At 40.1% G+C, this 23111-nt stretch overlaps 1 protein-coding gene across 1 annotated transcript in view; it reads right to left on the reverse strand.

Annotated features, from left to right (window-relative positions):
- LOC128857447 (uncharacterized) overlaps positions 1–23111 on the reverse strand; it is a 77595-nt gene that overhangs the window by 44221 nt on the left and 10263 nt on the right. Inside the window, exons 2-5 of the mRNA XM_054093205.1 lie at positions 16304–16397; positions 5042–5412; positions 2498–2745; positions 811–913 (exon numbers count right to left, since the gene is read on the reverse strand). Of these exons, the coding sequence (XP_053949180.1) occupies positions 811–913; positions 2498–2745; positions 5042–5412; positions 16304–16397 (816 nt within the window). The remainder of the gene's footprint in view (positions 1–810; positions 914–2497; positions 2746–5041; positions 5413–16303; positions 16398–23111) is intronic.

Genomic DNA, 23111 nt, shown 5'->3' on the forward strand with positions numbered 1-23111 from the left:
TTTTGTTTATTCCCCCATCTCTGCTTGACTGGTTCCTCCGGACTGGCCTCCGTAGCTAATTGCTTGCTGCTCTTGCTGCGTTCGATTGGAAGATTTCGTTAGTTGAGGTAGCAAGCAGTAACAAAGTGAAGGATGTGGGAAAAATAGTGACTGCGGGTAATCTTTTTTGAATACAAGTTAATACGATTCTTAATACACTGACTATTGTAAATATGCTTACACCGCGCTTCCATAACACGCGCACATTTAGGTGCAGGAAGTTCACCTGCAATGTAATTGACACCCAATGAACTTGCGCAACCGAAGCGCGCGCCATCAATATAAGGCACACAGAATATATTTAATTCGCAGTGTCAGCATACTCGAATACTCAAATAAGATGTGAAAGGAGAGTGCTGGCATAGCAGCGTCCTTGTATTGCGAAGTGCAGCGGTAGTAGATTTAAAACTGCTTCCATGCCAGCAGTTAGGGTAATTCTCATGGCCCCTGTTAGAGTTTTTTCATCTTACACGATTTTTTAAATTTGTCTAACCCATCCCAACATTTATCATATGTCGGATGCATTTTTTTACACAAACAGATTTGCGTGTATAGAGCGCTTTTATTGCAGGCATTTTTTGTTATACTGATATATTCTGTTATACTATTATAATGTTACATTATAAACTGTTATACTATAAACTGTTATACTAAAACTGGTATACTGTAAACTGTTATACTATTATAATGTTATACTGCCATACTGCTATACTGTTTTACTGCCATACGGTTGTACTGTTATACTATCATATTATACTTGTTCACACTTACCGAGCCCAATTCAGTATCGGGTAAATCGTTGGCGGTGTAGAATTGTAGGCCTGGTTGATTGCTGAAAACTTCCATCCAACGGCCGGATGGTGGATGGGCGACTCTAAGAAGAAAAAATAAATATACATTAAATTGACTGAAGTCGAAACTCGGTAAGTTTTTAATTAAAAATAATATATTAGTTACTATAAATGTTTAAAATATTATGACCGAAAACATTTAAGTTTTGAATAGTACTAAAAGACGGCCGTCGTAGCCGAATGGGTTGGTGCGTGACTATCATTCGGAATTCATAGAGAGAACGTAGGTTCGAATCTCGGTGAAACACCAAATTAAGAAAAAAAGAACATTTTTTTAATAGCGGTCGCCCCTCGGCAGGCAATGGCAAACCTCCGAGTGTATTTCTGCCATGAAAAAGCTCCTCATAAAAATATTATATCTGCCGTTCGGAGTCGGTTTGAAACTGTAGGTCCCTCCATTTGTGGAACAACATCAAGGCGCACACTACAAATACGAGGAGGAGCTCGGTCAAACACCCAAAAAGGGTGTACGCGCCAATTATATATATATTATATATATATGTATAAAAGAATTTAATATACTTAAAATAAGTAAAATATACTTAAATAATATATCTATAATATAAAAATTAATCAGAAAATGTGTTGGTAATCGCATAACTCAACAACGCATGGACCAATCTTAACAACTCTTCTTTTAAAATGTTCCTTGAAGTCCAAGGATGGTTTTTACGGCGAGAAAGTTTCTAATAATTTCCGGCAAAGCCCTAAAACAGCCCTTTTCTTTTTACCATACAAATATTTTCTAACTAAATGTAGAGTCGTGCGTGTGCGTGTATTTAAGGGTAATTTTGGACTACAAACTTGGCTGAAAATTAAACATTGAAGAACGGGTAAAGAAACCAGAAATCGCTTTATATGCCTGTAAACGTATGCTAGGAAGAAGATGGGGTCCTCAACCCAAGTATACATTATGGTTGTATAAGGCGACGTTCTAGAGAGAGAATACAACATCAAATTACTTGGCAGAATACAAAAATCAGGCTGTGCAATAACAGTCAGTGCAATCAGACCATGTCCTAGGGAGGCCCTGAACGCACTGACACACGTTATTCCGGTAGATCTACATATCAAGAGGATGGCAATAATGAGCCATTTAGGTTAAATGAAGCGGGTCGCTGGAAGGAAAAAACTTCGTGCAATTAAAAAAAAATCCAACAAAATTGTATCAAAATTTCAAACTTTGAAAAAATTTCTAGCATGTTCCTTTAAAGCCAGTTGAATTTTGGTATAACAGGGTGCGGATTTGAGATGGTTCGGTTTTCTATAATCACTTTTTGCAGTGGGTGTAAGGATTGCACGAAAAATGAGTTTTACTTTTAGTAAGGAAGGCTCGAAGCATCAGTTTTAGTTAAAAAAACAACAAAAAAAAAAAAAAACGAAAAATAATTCGATATGTAATTATATTTTCTGAACAATGCGAAAGAATTCGGAAATTATAATACTATTTTTTTATCGCATATTTTAAAATCTCAAAACATTAATTTAATATAAATTTGTATATAACTACGGCCCCTACTTAAATTAAAACTTTGTGCATAACTTTTGTCTTATTTGATATGACATTTCGATAAATTAACATAAATATAAATTTATGGCTAACTGACCTGGCTGCAAGTGTCACTTCTTTAGAGTTATTACCCATTCGTGACACGTAATAGTTTTGATCGTAACCATCCATAGATTGCGGTAATTCTCGCATGCATCTGCCTAAATTCTCTCCGTAGTGAAAATCAAAAGGAGTGTGACGCACTGAAACAATAATGCCAGTGGGAATCTTTTCGCTGTTTGTTTGGATCATTTTGTCCGCAAGGATCGTGACATTGTGTTGATAGAGACCCTCTTTGCCAGCAGTCTGTATGCGTTTGTTGCCATTGATAGCATGACAGTAGTTAGGCCGAGCACATATGCATGTTCCCAAAGGCAGAAAGAGAGAGAGAGAGAGAGAGAAAGAGAGAAAATGTAATGAATATTATTATATATGCATGTATGTTATAAAAAATTCTCCATGAAGACCGCCTATTTTGAATTTCATGCTAGTTTGATAGCTGCGAGGTATGTAAACTGCTGACTGAGCGAGTTTTACCGATGACCTTAACCAAGCGCACTAACCGTTTCTTTCCTGTGGTAACTAACGCCTTTGCTATTTACCTTTCTCTTCCTCTGCTATTACCGTCGACGGCACCACATTGAATTCTCTATGGGCTGAAGCATTTGAAACATTTGAGAGCATTTGTAGCCAGTAGCGCGGAACGCATGAATATGTATTCATAATATAATTCCGTGTCACCGTAAGACTCATACATTTCAGCGCTAGGTACCGGAAATGATCAGCAGAATGCTCCTTTTAGTAGGACTCGCAATACGGGAGTATTTTACTTTATAAGTATTAGTGCATTTTTGGTCGTTGAGTGAGCAGTTTACATTTCATTGACTTACTTAGTCTAGAAACTAGCCCTTGTAAGTGAGTTAGTTTCTTCTTTGGATTTCAAGGTTCACATTTAAATCGATGTTTAAGCTGGCTTCGCAATAAACGAGGTCGGTTAGTACTTTGGAACTGTCGACTTGTATCGACTTTCTTGGTTTATGTTTTTATTTTTTTGTAAGCATTCGAAAGAAGCGATCTTATTGGCGAGTTTATATCTTAGAAAGAAATACACGATTTAATAATTAGGTTTCGAAAGCTGCTCGAATAATATCATCTAGTAGTTTATACGTATTAGTTTGGGGAAATAGAAATCCATTATTCTCTCGATAGATGGAAGAGAGACGTATTATCCGAAAGAAGAAATGAGAGGCCGAAATACGTGAGTGCGAGGAGCTTGAGATGCTGGCCAATAGGAACAACGCCCGAAAACTATACCATAAAGTTCGGCGGCTTACAGAAGGTTTTAAGACTGGGGCGTTTTCCTGTAAGAACAAAGACGACGATCTGGTGACTGACGTACAGAGCATACTTAAATTATGGAGGGAACACTTCTCGAACCTGTTAAACACTGACAGCTGCGCATGTCACAGAGAATGTGAAGATACCGATATCCCAATCCTTGACGACGGAATTGTCGTTCCGCTACCCGACCACGACGAGGTGAGAATAGCGATAACGCGGCTAAAGAACAACAAAGCCGCGGGCGCCAACGGACTGCCGGCTGAGCTATTGAAACATGGCGGCGAGGAGCTGGTAAGGTGCATGCATCAGCTTCTATGCAAAATATGGTCGAATGAAAGCATGCCTGCCGATTGGAATTTAAGTGTGCTCTGCCCAATCCATAAGAAGGGCGATCCTGCAATCTGTGCCAATTACCGCAGGATTAGTCTTCTAAATATCGCCTATAAGGTTCTAGCGAGCGTATTGTGTGAAAGGCTGAAGCCCACCGTCAACCAATTGATTGGACCTTATCAGTGTGGCTTTAGACCTGGAAAGTCTACCATCGACCAAATATTCACAATACGCCAAATCTTGGAAAAGACCCAGGAAAAGAGAATCGACACACACCATCTTCTCGTCGACTTCAAAGCTCTACTCGACAGTACGGAAAGGAGTTATTTGTATGCCCCGATTCCTGAATTTGGCATCCCCACAAAACTAATACGGCTTTGCAAGATGACTTTGCAGTGCCGTCAGAATTGGGAAGGACCTCCCCGAGCCGTTTGAACCAAACAAGGTTTCAGACAAAAGTAAAAATAACGGTACTTTTTTCTGCGAATTTGTTCTCGTCGTACGCATTGTAAAATTTGTCACAGAATTTATGGCAAGACTAAGTATTTAAGTTATCTGAAAACCGGATTTATATGGGTTTTGTTAGGCAAGAAGCTATACTATGTATATAAAAAACAGAATTGAGCATTACCCAAAACAAAAAAATTTAATAAAAAAATAAATTAATAAAATAAAATAAGAAAAGTAGTCAAAACTGCTCAAATTGCTGCGGTGTTATCGTTTTGTCGCGCTGTGTTTGCACGTGTCTACGCAGTCACGTTGTCTTTGCGACAAGCGTCACTTATGGTGTACTTGCCCTGAAGCCTTTTTACTCGCTCGCACAAACATACATACCACAAAGCTAAAGATAGGTGTGCTCCTTTATCCTTCGTTTTACCTATTAAGCTTAACTAATCCACCCGTTCACCCACTTACTCCGAAGTGTACTCACATGGCCGGCCAGATTAAAATATGTATGGTTTGTCATATTGACCACTGTCGTCATTTTTGTTGTTGCTGTCATTTTAATAGCTACGGAACCATTGTCGCTTAGCGAGTAACGTACGGTGCAATATAATTCACCAGGATAGCCCTCGTGACCGTTAGGTGAAGTATGAAAAAAAGTGACACCATCGGAATGCGTCTGTAATAGTTGCCAACACATCTTATTGAAACCAAATCTGCCACCATGCAGATGATGTGGACCATAATTTCGCGTAAGCCTTATATGCTTGTTGTAGATGTAGAAATGAGAATTGGAAATGAGATTGCACACCCGCCCAATGGTGGCGCCAAAATAATGATTAGGCCCGTCCGTATATTCTAGACATAGGAAGAAATGAAACACATTTAAATGGCATGAAATCAAATACAAAACTAAATGCAACTAATAAAAACACAATTAATAAAATAACTAAATGTAATGAAGTGATATCCAAAAATATAACAACATATTATAAATCGTGATGAGTATAATGAAGAAAATATATGCAAGGGAGGATACTAAAAAATAAAGTAGTAATAATAAATAAATAAAGTAGGCTACATTTGAATAATAAGAACAACTGCAGGCTAGTCCATCTAGCATTTGGAATTTGATTTGGCTATAAATAAAAGGCGCAACCATATTTTTCAACGTATTTTTCTTTTCGCTGGAAAGCGTAAATCTTGAATTTAAACACGAAATGCCATTTGCTTGAAATTACTTCCGCAGCCCGCCTTGCAGCAGTAATGCATCTTGTCACATCCATATTCCAGTAGATCACGCATCAAAGTCAATGTCGGTGTCATCTTTCAACTCTTGAATTGCCTCTGGTTGGCTGGCTTCTTCTTCTTCTTATTATTTTATTATAGGTTTGCACATGTTTTTCTTCACAGGATTATATATGTAGTTACAAATTATACAACTATTACAAAGTATTACTAAAATTCAAAATGACGAATTATTATTGTCCTTCCGCTAATGTCGAAATCCAGCTTTCGCGCCATCTCTTTGGTGGTCTTCCAGGTCCGCGTTTTCCATATGGTATATAGTCCCTCGCTATTTAGATAATTCTGTCGTCACTGGCTCTAGAAACGTGATCATTCCAAACTCGTCTTCTTGTTCTTATAAACTTCACTACGTCATTAACGCCAGTTTCGCCACGAATGACCTCGTTTCTAATGCAGTCAAGACGTGTTTTTCCTACGATGGATCGAAGAACTTGCATTTCAGCTGTACGCAGTAGCTGTTTTGTTTTTGCGTTTTCAGCTCGTGCTTCGGCTCCATAGGTCAGGATTGGTCTTATTACAGTCTTGTATATACGTGTCTTGCTTTCAGTGGTCATATATTTGTTCCACCATACAACATCCCTAATGCAACCCGCAATACGTACGCCCTGCGTACATCTCTCTCTGACTTTCTTAATAATGTCGCGGTTACTGGATATTTCTATCCCCAGGTATTTAAATTTCATAACTTTCTCTATCATCGTCCTTTCTATTTCAAGTTTGCATCAGATCGCATTCTTGACAACTACTTAACTTTTTGTTTTTTCTCTGGAGACCACCATATTAAACTGTTTGGCTGTAACTACAAACTTATGTAGTAATCTTTGCAAATTGTCTTCAGAGTCCGCAATTAATACGGCATCATCTGCATAACATAAAATTGGTACGCTCATGTTATTAAAACGATCCCCATCTAATGACTTGACTTCTTTTATTATTTGGTCCATTTTTGTATTGAAGAGTATTATTGTATTGAGCTCAGCGAGTCTCCTTGTCGTATTCCGCTTGCAAATGGAACTTGATACTTGAACTGATATATTTTCCATCTATTCTAATTTTTTTTTTGCAATCACAGCTCAGGTTTTTAATGACGGTAAGAATGTCTGCTGGTACACCTTGCTTGGGCAAGTTGTTCAAAACATCTTGCAGTTTGATTCGGTCGAATGCTTTTGTTAAGTCAACAAAGCACATATATATACAGGTATGCTGGTGCATTAAATTCAATTGACTTTTCCACTATCTGTTGAATGATATACGAGTAGATCAGTGGATCTATTTACCGAAAACCGTATTGTTCCTCCTGTGTGTCCAAGTACGAGTTTAGTTTGCCCAAAAATGTCTTTGAGAATAGTTTTTGCGTTGATTCAAGCAATGATATACCTCGATAATTTTGTGGATCTTTTTTGTCACCTATTTTAAATATGGGTATCATAATGCTGGTTTTCCATCCTTGCGAGATTTCACCGGCTTTAATTACGATATTGAATAAATTTGTTATTTGCTGGTGTAATATTTTTTTTTTTTGTTTTTTGGCAGCAGGTTGGCTGGCGTAGCATTTATTTTGAACTGTGCGCCATAAAAGACGAAGACTCAAATCGTAGCTTTAGCCGGTCAATTTACATCATTCGATTTTCGAAGCGAGTGCGCAAAACATCAAATGCAAAATTAGCTGTGTAGACCGTAGCGCCATGCTGTTGAAACCAAATGTCGTTTATGTCTCTCTTTTCAATGAGGATAAACAAAAAATCGCTGTTAACATGGAGCAGTGTCAGCTAGCTCAAGACTAGGCGTCACTTCTCTAATCGCTATGTTTCGCCTCTGCTCGCTTGATGAAAAATTTAAATGTAAAAGCAACAACAAAATTATCGAGCACGATTCGCCGCTAGCGCGTATGGTTACAGCTAAAGGTTGAATTAGTGGAGCCACAACCATAATCGCATAAATCGGCTGATCGAATCAACCTATGGGCAACTTTGATTAGAGATGGCATACCAAATATCGTAGTCATAACCGTAAACGTTGGTTGGTTTTTCGCCGTAACCGTAAACAGCTGATTGTTGATTTGCCGATTTGTGCCTGTTTTTACTGCATTTTAGAAATGAACAAATGAATTATAATATATGTAAATAGCAGCTGTTTATGGCTATGGCACAAATAATAGATGACAGTAAATATGGTTATGGCTAAGACTACGGTTACGGTTATCGCGTTATGGTATGGCACCTCCAATTTAACCTTTAGTAACTCTCTCTTCTGTGGGGGAGAAAAGGATGAAAAAGGACAGTAATGCGTTTTACGGATGTAAAATAATGCAGGGATAGGGAAAAACGCTCGAAAAACGGACATGGTACGTTTTACCAGGAAGTGTAAGGTCTCGACGTGGAACCTCCCGAAACTCGGCAACAACGAACTACTTCTCAAAAATCATCCTGGTACTTCGGAGTAATACTAGACAGTAAATTGCTGTGGAAGCGCTGTACGCATGTAAAAGAATGCTGGGCGTTACTTGGGGTCTATCACCCTCTCTGATGCATTGGTGCTACACAGCAGTAGTTAAAGTGATATTGCTGTATGGGGCCTTAGTATGGTGGACTGCGACGAGAAAACTGACATACTTAATGCCACTGGAAAGGATTCAACGACTCGCTGCTCTGTGCATAACAGGAGCGATGAAAAGGCGCTGGAAATGATACTCAGCATGCCACCTATTGACCTTATGGCGGAGAACCTGGCAGCGAAATCCGTTAAGAGGCTGCTGGGGTATTCACCTGTAGAATCTTGGGGCACAGCTCAATAGGAAACTGGAGTTCAGGTTGCACAAACTACATGACTTCGTACTTTAATTAGAAGAAAAGGTTTCGCACTACAATTGAAGAAGATGAATGGCACAAAGGCATGAAGCCTGGCCATAGGACTTTTCACATCTCTACAGACGGCTCTAAAACTTTTGACGTAGTCAGAGTGGACATTTACTGCTCAAAACTAGGAATAAGGCAGCCTACCAAGCTGCCGGATCACAGCAGTTTTTTCCAAGCGGAAGTTTTTGCTGTGAGGAAAGCCGCGGAGCTGGCCTACACACGAGCAAGAAAGAACTCAACATTTAATATACCCGTGGAAAGTCAAGCAGCAATAAAAGCAATAAGCTCATATTGTATTAAGTCCAAAAATGTTCGACGGAGCAGGGATGCCATAGAAAGGCTAGCCGCAAACAGTAGGCTGCATATCTACTGGGTACCTGTTCACAAAGGCATTATGGGGAACCAAATAGTAGATGAGATAGCAAAAAGTGCTGTTAGACTACCTTTTGAGCAAGAGAATGACATACCAAAACCGCTAAATACAATATACAACGAAATGGACGACTACATGAAATAGCGAAAAGAAGCTAGGTGGACTAATCTGACCACATGCAAAACAGCAAAAGTCATGTGTAGAACTAACGACAAAAAACTGACTCAATTTGTACTTACGCTCTCGCGAAAGGACTGCAGAACTATCATAGGTATGCTAACAGGTCATAATCTATTGGCTGCACATGCATACAAGATAGGGATTGCGTCACGGACAAATGCAGAAAATGCAGAGAGAATGTTGAGGAAACTTAAGAACACCTTCTGTGCGTCTGTCCGTCATTATTAAAAAACGCGTTTAAAATGCCTGGGAGCCTCACTGTTTGAGGGTCTGGAGAACGTCTCAAAAGCGGGTCTCCCAGCTCTGCTTAGATTCGCCAAAAGCGATGTCTACTTTCGGTATTCATAGAGGTCGGTTTCCATCTGGTATCTTTAGGGACCAAAAGGTCTATGCGTGGCTTATTGCCAACCAGGCTAACCTAACCTAACTCTCTCTTCTGATATTTGGCAAGTTTCATTAGACCGCGTTCATACAGGGAAAGTTTTGTTCCTTCCACTTTGCAAATTCTCCTTTAGTGTGCCTGCAGGTGTTCACACACCTTCCAACTGTTAGTTTTAGTCTACAGTCAACAAGAACATAGAAGAGAGCGCGAACGCAAAGGCTGTTGACAGAGCGCGAGTATCGCAGTTACGAGCTAAAGAGTCAATTTATACGATGATTTTTCAGCTTGGGTTTTGTTTTCACATTCTCTTATAAAGAAGTCGCCGAAAATCTTCGTGCATTCAAACGGTGACTTTTTCTTTGCGGCATTCCTTGTGTGCTTTTGAGGTTTAAGTGGACTATTTTCTTTGATCATTCGTTTGCCAAATGCAAAACAAAATGTCAAAAAACTCCTCGATATCGCTGATCGTGCGTGCATGCCTACCCGGTTAATTTCTCTACACTTTTTGTCGCTAAGCTCGACATGCTTGACCTTCCACTTAGGGTGAAAAGTCATCGTGTAAATTGGCTCAAATCAACAAATGTTTCCCTGTATGAACGAAAAAGATATCTATTATTTGCTCGGTAGATGGTTGTTATGATCGAACTCTCGTAAATTATCAAACAATTTAAAGTTTATGCTCGTTGTCGGTGACTTTTTACTTAAAAAATTATTTTTATGTTTTTTGTTTGTCCCATTCAGTTGTGAGTTACAATTATAAAAACCCAACTTTGAAATCCAACTATAACACTAGCAGCATAACTAATCTTACTTATAGCCAAGCAGCAATCAAGGTTCTCAAGTTCTTCAGGTTACATGAAAACTGGTGTGGGAATGTCTTAACAGTCAACCATTTTACCTACGTATCTACCTATAAAAACGGCGCTTTAGTGCTACTTGAAGATTGCCAGACCGGCACTTCAACCATCGCACATATGTCTTAACAGGCCGAATATCTTAGGCCAGGACAATCGTTTACGTTTCTATGCATTTCAGGGTACATAAGAATTACTGGAAATTAAATAGCAAAACAATTAACATGAAAGGAGCGGCCCCCGCATTTATTGGCCCAGGAAAGGACAAATTCTTCTCTCTTATTCAGGACATTGGGAAAAGAAAAGAAGATTTAATGCTGGAATAATTTACCCGCTTCATCGCAATCGAAGACAAAAATTAGATTATTATTATTATTATTACTTCCTAGCGCTCCAATTGGAGGCGTAAAGTACCGAAACAAATTCATTCCATTGGGATCGATTCTCGGTTATAAGCTTTATTTGCGGCCATGTCAGCGAGTCATCAGCTGCCGTGAATTCAACGTAAACGCTACATATTCAAATTGCTTTGGGTCGACCTCTACTACGTGTGTCTTGTGGACTCCAATCTAAGCACATTCTGCTGATGTCAGTCAGACATTTTCGCAAAGTATGACTAATCCACCTCCATTCACGCTCGCAAATTTCAATTTCAACAGGACTTTCCCCACCTCGGGTGAGGAGCTCATCATTTGACACCCAGTTATCGGGTGCGTAGGATGACTCTAAGGCAGCGATGTATGAAGGTCTGAAGCTTTGTTGTTGTTGCACCAGCCGCAGACCATTTAAAGATTGTGTGGAATTAAATACGAATAATTTTAGAATCATCACAGGGATTCTTTCAGGGCATTGTAGATTGACTTATCGCCTTACAGACCTTGAAATATACTCCAAGGGAAGATGAAACCGTCAAACATGCGCGGGAATCGTGCCCAACACTGATCCATAAGTGAGAGTAACACTTGGGTAAATATAGTTTACCAGAGGAGGAAGTAAAACTCAATAAAATAGAACAAATACTAAAATTTATTGAGGAAGTTGGGCTCAGAGAATTTTTTTTTCCTCGTTCACTCCACACGAGAGCATAGGGCCTCGACAAGACTCAGCCTTGCGTTGGTTTCGTTAATCTATTTTGCTTTCTGACAGGGTAAGTGATTAGCCTGCCGCTACCAGTCTAAGTGGTGGGAATGCCCACCTGTCGTTGCTTAGGAGCAACGCCTTTTTACTTCTTGAAGCGCCATCTGTGTGCCACATTTTTCTGGCAGAAGGATCACACAGATGGTTGAGGACTTTGCTAAAATTGGTGTGTCAGCGCTATTTTACCGCGATCGCCCGCTTCCTCTTGCTGGCGCCACTGTTGCAAAGTGTAACTGTGTCTTTTTCTTTGTTATTTTGCTTGTGTGGGAGTAAGGATAGGAAGGATAAGGTTTTTGGGGTTGAGGAATGAACTTTTTTTTTGTTTAGAAACTACGAAAGTAGTTAAGTTTGGAAAAGTGCGAGGACCGTGTTTTACGTGGAATTCGAACCCACAACCTCTGGGATGGCAGCCTAGTGCACTTACGCTAGACTACTGAGGGCTCAGAGAAATACTTTGCTTATACTTTTTCAGTGGTGCCAACACAGGGGTGCCGCCTGCTAACGCTCGACGAATTGGAGGAGCCTACTGTAAAGCAGTGGTCCAATGATAAGGCGCGACCAAGAGAACCTGCAGCAAAAACTCTTACTCATTGTGGGAATGCGCGAGTGCAGTTTGCTAATATGTTTTATTTATTATAATATTTAGCCCCCGGGGAGGAAATGAGGTTAATATGAAAAGATGATTTTCTGGTAGAAATGCTCATACTCAACCAAACATTCTTTCGTCCACTGATCAAAGTTGATTCAAACGAAATGTGGCTAATTTTGTAAATGTCTAATTACAAACTAAATTTCTGGTTCAACAAAATCAATTGTTCAAAATCTAAATACCAGTTGGGGCCGTCTGCATAAAGAATAGCGCCAGTTTAAAGGAAGTACAAGCTGACCAACGTCAAAAAAAGTGAAAGAAAATAAAAATTTAAAATAAAAACTCCAACCAAAAGCCTCAGTCGTTCAATGTGTTAAGGGTTGTTGTTAGTGGCTTCTAAAAGCGCACAGCAAAGCTGGACCGTTGCTACAGCTGCTGAAGTATGTCAGAATGCAAACGCGCGGGCGCACCTCTGCTATGGCTGTGGCATGCAACAGACCAAACGGAAGTGGCCATAGCATATCAAGTGCCACTGCTCTCATCCGCCATCCAGCATCCGCTGGCACCTCGGACGCCACTGTCACCGGCACGCGTCGTGTCGCGCCACTTGATGTCGGCATTAGTGGCAGCCACTTGTTCCTCTTGGTCACCGGTTCGGTTTAGGTGCCGCCTTTTGCTTTTTTGTATTTTACTCATGCTGCTGTTTTCTATGTACTTTATAGCGGCATATTAGAACCGTACGCGCATATGAAGTAACCGAAAATGCAGTGTTCAGTAGCTTAGTGCTCTGACCAGTCCTATGCAGACCACAACATATCCGGTGCATGACCTCATCGCCGCCATTCGCAGACGAGTCACATTGTAGTTGAGGTCAGTTGAGGTGAAGCATTGCCGGTTTTTGTTTTTGTCTTTCATTTTGTTAGTATGCTTTAATGGACACTGTTGCCATTGTTTGCTCGTTCGTTGTTTTTTTCCGGGTGTGAATTGCGATTTTTGCTTTTGTCTTCCGCTCTGCTGCCGCAACGCGTCAGTTCCGTTTAAGTGGGAAATTTGTTGCCCCTCAAAGTGTTACAAGTGGTAACACCAAATTGGCTCTTGGCAGCAAATCGCCCCGAGTATGTATGGATATGAGCAGCTGCAACAGCAGTGACTAGGGTGGCACATATGGCTAAATTGGTCGGAAAAAATAGCTTTAGCAAGGCAGACAGCTGCATACGAACACCGACGGATGGACGAACGGGGCGCACAGTCATCTGCTGGCTCTAGCTGACCGCCGCCACAGATGCCAGAGTGTTTGTGTCTGTATCCGGTAAATCCGTCTGCTTAGTCTCTTTTTTCTCTGTTTTTTCCGGCTATCCCTCTTGAATTCGCCTGCTCAGCTGGTGCTACTTTGATGTTGTTATTGGTTGAGCTGTTTGTGTCGCACGCTATTTGGTTGTCTTACCAGTGTCAGTTAAATATTTGTCACATTGTTGAGGGGAAATGCGTTCACGTAAGTACGCGCACGTGCAGTGTAAAGTATGTTTGTGACACCTCTGTGCACATGAGTACGCATGCATTGCTACCAGGAAGAGTGACATCTGTTTTTTTTAATATTTTTTCCAGTTCTCATAGGTCTCTGGAATATTTCTCGAATATTTTCTAATCGCCTGCTGGAATTGGGTCATTTCGAAAAAAATTTGGAACGACAGATAAATAATGATATTTCACTCACTTAGAGTAAATGAAATTCAGGCAGGATAATAAATGAAATAGTTGAATAAAAATCGGTGCCCGTGTTTTAAAAATACTTGAGTGTAGAATTGATGCAATGGATGCCGCTTTATTTGTGAAAAGTAAGTTCAAGTGTGCTCTCTACTAGCCGCATTTCATGCTTGATGTTGTTGTTCTTGTAGTAAGAGAGGCCCCGCCATTGTAGAGTATATCATCGGTCGTCTTCGTCTGGCTCATCTAAAGGTAGGCCCAGGAAATATGCTCTTTCAACAGGTTGGGTCCAGAGGGAGAGGGGTGTTAGATGAGTGAGTTTTAAGGGCATGTGAAAAGGTGGTTGGTGTCGTGCGGGGTGCCTTCACATGCCGGACATAAGTAAGGTATGTCGGCGTCAATTCTGGATAAGTAGGAGTTTAACCTGCTAGAGTATCCATAACGTAATTGTGCCAAGGTTACGCGGGACTCTCAGGGAAGTTGGAGCTCTTCATCTGCAATGGGTGGTTGTTGGACTCCGATTACGCCATTCACTGGACGGGAGTTTATGAAGGGGGTAGCAGTCTCATGGTGGATGTCGTTTAATGTCTGTTTAAACACTGTCCGGTCCAGTAGGTTTCTGTTTGTTCTGTCCTGGATCTCGTTGGCGTAGTGTAGTAAATATCTCTTGACGTGCCTGGGAGGCGGCTCTGGCTCAAGAGTGAAACCTACGGTAGCACCCCAACAGGAACTGCTTGCTGAGCAGTTTGTTATCTCCTTGACAGGTAGCATATGGGCCACGTTGTGAAGGTGTTGTAATGCGGACATCAGGAGGCAGCCCGTCGATGTCCGAATGACAGTGTTTTGGCATGTCTGAAGCCTTATCCACTGCGTGTCACTAGTTCCAGGCGTCCAGACATGCGCAGTATAGTTTAGAACCAGCCGGCAAATTGCCTTAAATGACGATAGCAACAATTCTTTGTCTTTGCTGTCGGCAAGCGATTTGACAACCTTGTTGCGATGTTGGACTTTAGTGACAATTGCGGTTGTGTGCGCAGAGAAGGAGAGCAAACTGTTTAAGGTTACACCCAAAATGTTGGTATTGTTTACCGTCGAAATTGGTGTATCATCGACTTTTACCTTCAGGGGCAGTTTAACCTCCTTTGTCCACGTGGTAAAAAGGGTTGCCGTCGACTTTGTGGGGCAAGGTTGGAGATTCGTCGCAGTCAAAGAGCGAGAAAGGTCAGTGAGGTAGCTGTTCACTTTGGAGCACAGACCATCGATGTCATTTTCGACGCCATTATCGTGCAGTCGTCAGCGTATGTGACCAGGGAGACTCCCTCTGGTGGCTGGGGGAGCCTCGAGATGTAGAAGTTGAACAGCAAGGGTGAAAGAACACCACCCTGCGGTACACCTTGCTTAATCTTCGTCTGTTTGGATGTAAGTGTCACGCTTAGATAACTTATTTATTATTTTATCTAAGAAGTCTAAAACGAGGAGGTTTATGTTTTCTAGTCCACAGTGTTTTGTGTTTTCTGAGGCCGCAACTGGCAGTCCACCGACTGAGTACAGCAAATGACCTTTCCAAGATCTCATCCATGACTGAGAAGAACGGTCTCGATATCATCACCGGGGTATGCTAAGTATGAACTTTGGCAATAGCAACTAGCCAAAGGAGAGGCAAGAGAGCATCACCCTGTGGTCGTCCACCAGTGCACAAATCTAGTGATTTTAGCCCCTCTTTCCATGGCAATTGACTCCGCCCTAACTTTAAAACGCACAATTTAAGTACTTCATTCAAAACTAGGTTGTTCAAAAGAAACGACTGGCGCGCTTTGTTAAACTCGGCCAAAATGGCGTAAGTGGATATTGCGCTAATTAAGAGGAAGAATTTCGGATTTGGTCGATTTCCCTGAAACGGAGCTTACATCTCTTTTGGGCAGCTTCTTTGGGCAGCGGCACGTTCTTTATTTTCATATATATGTATGGTCACATGTATGTCTGTAAGTAATAGAGGACTGTAAATGTAACGAGGAGTTATTAACAGTAATTTTCGAATAACGACACTTTTTCAATGTTTGCTGTGCTTGAGTGAACCCAAACATACTTTTATCACACCACTTTTTTGTTGGTTTGTTACTTTTTTTTTGTTATAAAGCAAGTGAAATAATTTAATTTTTATAAATTTATGGGTAAATCTGAGTTCCATAAAAAAATACATCAACAGTTTTTTCAAATATTGTACACCCTCTGGACAATAATGAATTGCTGCAGTATATGGGCTTAAGTCATTCAATGTAAGCAACCAATCGATGTATTATAAAAGATTATAAAGTTTTGCAGATAAAGCCTCATTTCTAAAATTAATAAGTACAAGTATACACTTACCATTGAGATTGTTATAACCAAGAACAACATCTGTTGGTGTATTATTAGGGGCCGGCAAATCCAGGGAGTAGATGCTAGCGCCATAGGATATGACCTGGAATTTTATACATCCACAGTATTTGTTTGTGTATTTGAATTATCAGTTAGTGCAAACACCGATGTCGCCTCAATGAACGTTGACGGTCAGTCATTGTTTTTAAAAGTGTTAAATTAAATGCATTGGCCGGTCCAGCCGATGTCATGCGAGTTAGCCATAAGACCAATGAGAAGTGCAGCAATTGGCATAATGAAAATGTGGCATGTCCGGGTGTAGTTTTCAGAGCATCGGCATGCAGAAATAGATAGAAAACATTAAAATAAGTGAAAGAAAAAGGAATGTTGTGCAGTTGAAATGAAACATTAGCGATAAAAGAAAATATACAGTGACTCACAGCTTATTTGATGCAGCCAAAAACAAATTATTAAAATATCAAAAATATTTTATGGTATTTCCATTACCGATATATATCTTATATTTTTTGACGTGATAACGTTTTATAATTCGATTTAGCCGGTTGCACGCACGAAAAAATGTGTCGTTACCTTGCTCATTAGTGTTACCTTGCTCATTTGTCGTTACCTTGCTCATTTCGTTACCTTGCTTATTTGTCGTTACCTCGCTCATTGCCGTTACCTTGAATGAACTGCAAGCGAGAGCGCGGAACGAACGACAAAGAGCACAATCGGCCCCCGCGTTCGGCAACGTTCGACATCTGGCTCTGTCCTACTTAAGCGAGCGTATATATGTATGTATATGCGCATATGTAGGTATATAAATTCACATACTTGTATTTGCATATGCCTTCTTGCTGTGTGCATGGTAATGAACCATTTCTCTGTTGAGAATAGGACGATGATAGAAAAAGTAGGAAATGAAAGGGAGTGTTTCGAGTGTAAAGTGTCTTGAAAAAGGCAAATCGATGATGGTGCCTCTTAGTGTTGTTGACTTATTAACGACTGATGCACAATCGAAATTGAAGATATCTTTCATGAATTTGATAAATGTTTCATCATTCTTCACGTTTGAGTAAATGTAACTTGACCTATTCCATTGCAATTCCATTTACCTCCTCCTCTATATCCATACAAAATATCTATCAAACAAATAAAATTAAAGTTTTGTTTTGAAAATTGCAACCATTCCATCAATATTTTCTTATGACGTTGTCACGTTAAACTATCGTCAGTAAACCGACTTTACAGACAACCTCTTTTTTGTTTGTTATTAAATAACAACATTTAGTAACAAAAAATGTTTCTTCATAAGAAAGATAGGTAGCGCAAATTAAAATAATTCAGTTACAGTTTTGAGGTCACGGCTTAAATTATGCACTAAATTAAAAGTATTGAAAAACATAAACACATTAATATTTCGATTTCATGATTACGGCTAATACTTAGTGGGGTATCCCTTTTGATTCAGACCAGCTTTTAATCGAGAATACATAGATTCTACAAGTTTTGCTGTATAACCGGAACTAATTTTATCCCATTCTTCCTGTAGTGCCCGTTTCAGATCAGAAGCATTAGAAATATTGTGGTTTCTTATTTTATTTTACATAACTGACTACAAATGATCAATACCATTGAGATCTGGACTCTGTGCAGGTGTCTGTACTACATGTGGGCGGTGTCAGATAAGCCAAGTGTTTACAATACCAAACGTATGCTTGGGATCGTTTTCTTGGTAGAACCTAAACGAATCTCTAATGCCCATTTTATACGCACTTTGTACTAAATAATCTTTTAGCAGATCCAGATACATCTCTATATTCATTTGTCTTTCGATAAATTTCCGACGCCTGAATAGGACATGCAACCCCCTACCATCACACTGTCCCTGCTGTGCTTAAATGTAGAGCTCAAATTACATGGTTGAAGCATGGTGTCTGATTTTCTCCAAACGCAGGAATTTCTGTCAGACCTGAAAAGGTTAAATTTGCTTTCATCCGCAAAAACAACGGACTTTCAGCACGAAATGCCTTTGTTCAAATGATGTCTGCAAAACTCTATTCTTTGTTTTCTATTACGAGCATTAATCAACGGTTTATTTCGGGCAGTTCTTCCATCAATATTTTCTTGAGCAGAACTCTACGAACAGTTTTAGGGTTACATATCTTGCCTAAGTATTTTTCGACTGCGTTCATTAATTTTGGAGCGCTTAAATCGGGTTTTGCTTTAACTTTGCGAACAATCCACCTCTTATCTGCATCATTAAATATTTTATTTGGCACAGATTTGCTCTTATCTTCTGTCCTGTTTTCGTGGCGAAACCTTTCTATAATGTGCTGGAAAGTTGAGGAACTAATAGCAACAATTTCTGCAATTTTTCGCTGGCTTTTGCCCTCTTTATAATGATGAATAACGTTTTCCCTTTTTTTCAAGTGAGGTTCGTTTTCCCATTTTAAGAAATGGAAATTTTTTCAACTTTTCTTTACACAAATTTTTTGAGAATGAATTAAGACGCTAAGGTATATAGAAAAAAATATATTTCATAGTTATGGTATTCTTAGAGAAAATATAAAATACACTGCATCATTTCACCTGTGAGCATATTTTGGTGAGAAAACTATTTGTTTCTATATTTTTTCAGCAAGCTTTGCTTTTGTTCTTTCTGTAGTGGTAAACATAGTTTACAAGTCGAATAAAATTTTTTTATTAAATTTAATAAGCATAGAGTAATTTTCTTTTTTCTAAAAAAGTATTACCTGTATATGCATACAGGGGTTGATTGAAAAGTAATGAGCCTTATTGTTTTTAAGCAGTTTTATTAAACCGTTGGGCTTATACAACTAATATTCTTCAAAATAGGACCCTTGAGCGTCAATACAACGCTGGTAGCGGTCCTTCACCTGCAGGAAACATTTTTTAAACTCATCCGTCAGAATCGCGTTGAATTCGGCTGTCACATTTTTTGGATCGCCTCGAAGGAGTCGAAACGCCTCCATTTCAGCTTTCTTTTCAGGCGCGGGAACAAGAAGAAGTCCGGAGGGAGGACAGAGAAAGGCGGTGTGCGCCGGCACATTGTCGTGATGAAGGGTCCAATTGTTGACGAGGTCGGGCCGAACCCGGGCGACCCGGTTTTTCAGCCGAAGGAACTCTTCTTTGTAAAATGCTACGTTTACAGTGCTTCCTGGAGGTACAAACTCCTTGTGGAGGATGCCTCGAGAGTCGAAAAAGATGACGCAAATTTGATCAAGTAACGTTGCTCCAACGATCGCTGCATTTTCGCAACTGCAAAATAATAACACAGTTTTAAAGCAGCTTTCACGCGCGGAGCGATGTTGACTGCACCGCTGTTGCCAGCAAACTGGGACCGATTTTTAGTGGAAGGGGAAGGTCCAACGATCATTTTCCCTCACTAGCCGATTCGGTTGATCGCTTGGCAGACGCTCCGCGCGGGAAGGCTCATTACTTTTCAATCAAACCCTGTATATATAATTGTGGCTTGTACTCTTTTCCGGGACCTATAGCCAACTTCGAACGGCAGATATTTTTATGGTAGAAATACATTCTTATGTTTGCATTACCGCTATTAGAAAAAACGTCTTCTTCGTTTTTGGTGTTTCACAGAGATTCGAACTTACGTACTCTGAGATCCCAACGGTAGTCACACACCAATCAAGATGATGAAGAGAGCCCTGACGGACTAGACATGCTGATGTTGAAAAAGCTGGGTCCATTGGGAGTAGAATATCTCACCAAGGTCTTCTACTCGACGGTTAACAATCCCAAAATATTGGGAGTTACCTTAGACAGCTTGTTCTCCTTCTCAGCGCATACAACCGCTATTGCAACTAAAGTACAGAGTCGCAACAAAGTCCTCAAATCGCTTGCCGGCAGCACTTGGAGCAAAGGCATGGAAATGTTGCTGTCGACTTTCAAAGCAATAGGCCGACCAGTTCTAAGCTATCCTGCGCCTGTCTGGTCGCCTGGAACCAGTGATTCGCAGTGGACGAAGCTTCATACCTGCCAAAACACTGCATTAAGGACAGCGACAGGATGTCTTATGATGTCACCGATACAACACCTACACGATGAAGCCCTTATGCTGCCTGTTAAGGAGCAATACAAATTGCTCAGCAAGCAGTTTCTACTGGGGTGTTACCGCAGGCCTCTCCCTTATAGACACCTGCTTGAGCCTGAGCCACCTCCCAGGCACATCAGGAGGCATTTCCTCAACTATGCGGACGAGATCTCAGACAAAAAAAAACAGACAGTTACTGGATCGGACAGTGTACCGACAGGCTATAAACGACATTCATCGGGAGACTCTCACAACCTTCTTCAGCTCCCGAGAGTCGCGCGTAACCTTGGCACAATTACGTTCTGGATATTGTAGCAGGTTAAACTCCTACTTATCCAGAATCGACCCCAACATACTAAACATATGTTCAGCATGTGAAGGTACCCCGCACGACACTAACCACCTTTTCACATACCCCATTAAACCGACTCACCTAACACGCCTTTTCCTTTGGACCCAACCCGTCGAAACAGCTAGTTTCCTGGGCCTACCGTTAGATGAGGTAGACGAAGACGACCGGTGATTACGCTACACTGACAGGGAAAAGGTACTGCTACAGCAACAACATGAAGAGATAAAAGAATTTCAAAGCAGATTGTAATAAAATCATTTCATAAGAAAGTTGGCAAGTAAAAAAGTTATTACATACTCGTATGTATGTAATCGAATTTCCTTCGGACTATTCTGTTTCATGTAGTATAACATCTATGGTGGAGAAAAAAAGTTTAGGTAGAGTCATTGTTTTTAAGAAAATATATAAGAAATATCTCGTAGAAACTATTTTCAACAACAACTCACATGTAGTTTGTGTCTTTTATTCGTTTCCCTCCAAATGTGTAAACAAATTTTCCACTACTTCATACGTAACTCAAAACATACCATAACAAAAAGGAGAACAAAAGCGGGGAAAAAGTTAAGGCACTGCAGTGTGTGTAATCTGTTTCTCCTTACATTACTGGGAACTTCTAATTAGACTGCTTTAAAAATGTTGATTTTGTTTGCGCAAACTTGGATGAAATTTGAGCACAAAAAGTAAAAAAAAAAAACAGTGGAACTGGAACTGTAATCACTTTTATTTTTTTATTTTGTTTTTGTGAAAAATGTAAAAAAATTAAATCAGCGAAGGAAATAAAAAAATAAAAAAATTCTTTAATAATAAAATCTATTAGGTTGGAGAATAAGTGCGTAGCGTTTTTATCGAAGACTTTTATGTAAACAAAAAAAAATTATTTAAATGAGCTAATCAATTACATATTCGCCGTTGCTGCTTACAACCTCTTTTCACCTCTCGACCAATTTGTTGATGCCGTTTCGCCAAAATTCGCCTGGTCTGGCATCAAAGAATTTATTGACCCACTTTTTAAGGACCTCTTTGTTATCGAAGGTAACGCCCTTCATATGGTTTGACAGGGAGCGAAAAAGATGGTAATCGGTCGGCGCAAGGTTCGGAGAATACGGCGGATGCTGCAGGACCTCCCATTCGAGCTTTTGGAGTGCGGCTTTGAAGACTTGTGCAACATGGGGCTCATGAAGGAGTGTGGTTTGACCATGCCTATCAGGTCTTTTCAGTCGAATAGCCTCAATCACGCGGTGTAGCTGGCCAATGTACTGCTCTTTGTTGGCCGTGGTATTCTTTTCGAGCATTTCCCAGTGCACCATGGCCTCCCAGTCCCACCAAACATATATCATGATTTTATTTAATGCTGAATCTTAAAAGCCGTCAGCTCAATAACAAATTTCATATATTTTTTGACACTCTACGAACAACACCCTCCATCCAAACCAGTATGTGTACAGAACCGGAAACTCTACGGACATTTGCTTTACAGATAGCTGATGGAGCATCTACGGATATCCAAAGTGCTTTTGACTATGAGGAAGAAGTTCTCTGTGCCTTCCTTGGTATCGAGGTGCTTCTCACGCGGGAGTATGTCGCACATTACCGAAGAGGAACGCCCAGAGCCCTATCTGCAAATAGATTGCGTCCCTGCTACAGACAGGGATAGCTGAAATCGCAACGGCAGGCTATGCTACCCAACTACAAACAAGTAAATGGTGTCCGTAGGAGGACTTGCTTCACTTGCTGACAAATAACGGCATCCCCTGGCAAGGAATTTCAGATAAAGTTGAAATTATAACGAGGGGGTAGTTTAAAAACACTCTTTCGAACTTGTTGTAGAGAGATTTAAACCTGACGAAGAGATGGTGTGCTGAGGAAGGTCTGGATATAAAGACGTCCAGAGCAACCATCATTCTTTTTACCAGAAAAAGAGTTCAACCAAGAATGGGGGAAATAAGCTTGGACGGGGCTGTTATTGGATTTTGTTTTTTTTATTTATCTCGGCCAGATGTAGGCGGAAGAAAGGCACATACATACGCTTAATGTAACCCAGCTCTATCATGAGTTTAATAAGGGAACTGGGTGCAAACCTCGAATTCATTTAATCTAATCTAAATAACAACTAAAAAGTAAAAAAATAAAAATTAAAAAAATTCATGAGTAATCCGTATAGTGCGAGTTTGTAGACTTTTCTTATTACCACGTCTATCCTTGTGTTACTTTTTAAATTTTATTATCCGGAATGAGCAAAATCAAATCTTCTTTACGCGAACCTTGCATTGTTTTCGTTAACTAAGAGTCCATTTGCGCGGATATTCAAAAATATGGTATTTAAAAGACAATTATAATCTATTGGCAATAAAAACTATGCAGATAATAGAGAAAATCCACGAATATATAAT

The sequence above is a fragment of the Anastrepha ludens genome, chromosome 3 (assembly GCF_028408465.1).
Source record: "Anastrepha ludens isolate Willacy chromosome 3, idAnaLude1.1, whole genome shotgun sequence".
Taxonomy (NCBI): domain Eukaryota; kingdom Metazoa; phylum Arthropoda; class Insecta; order Diptera; family Tephritidae; genus Anastrepha; species Anastrepha ludens.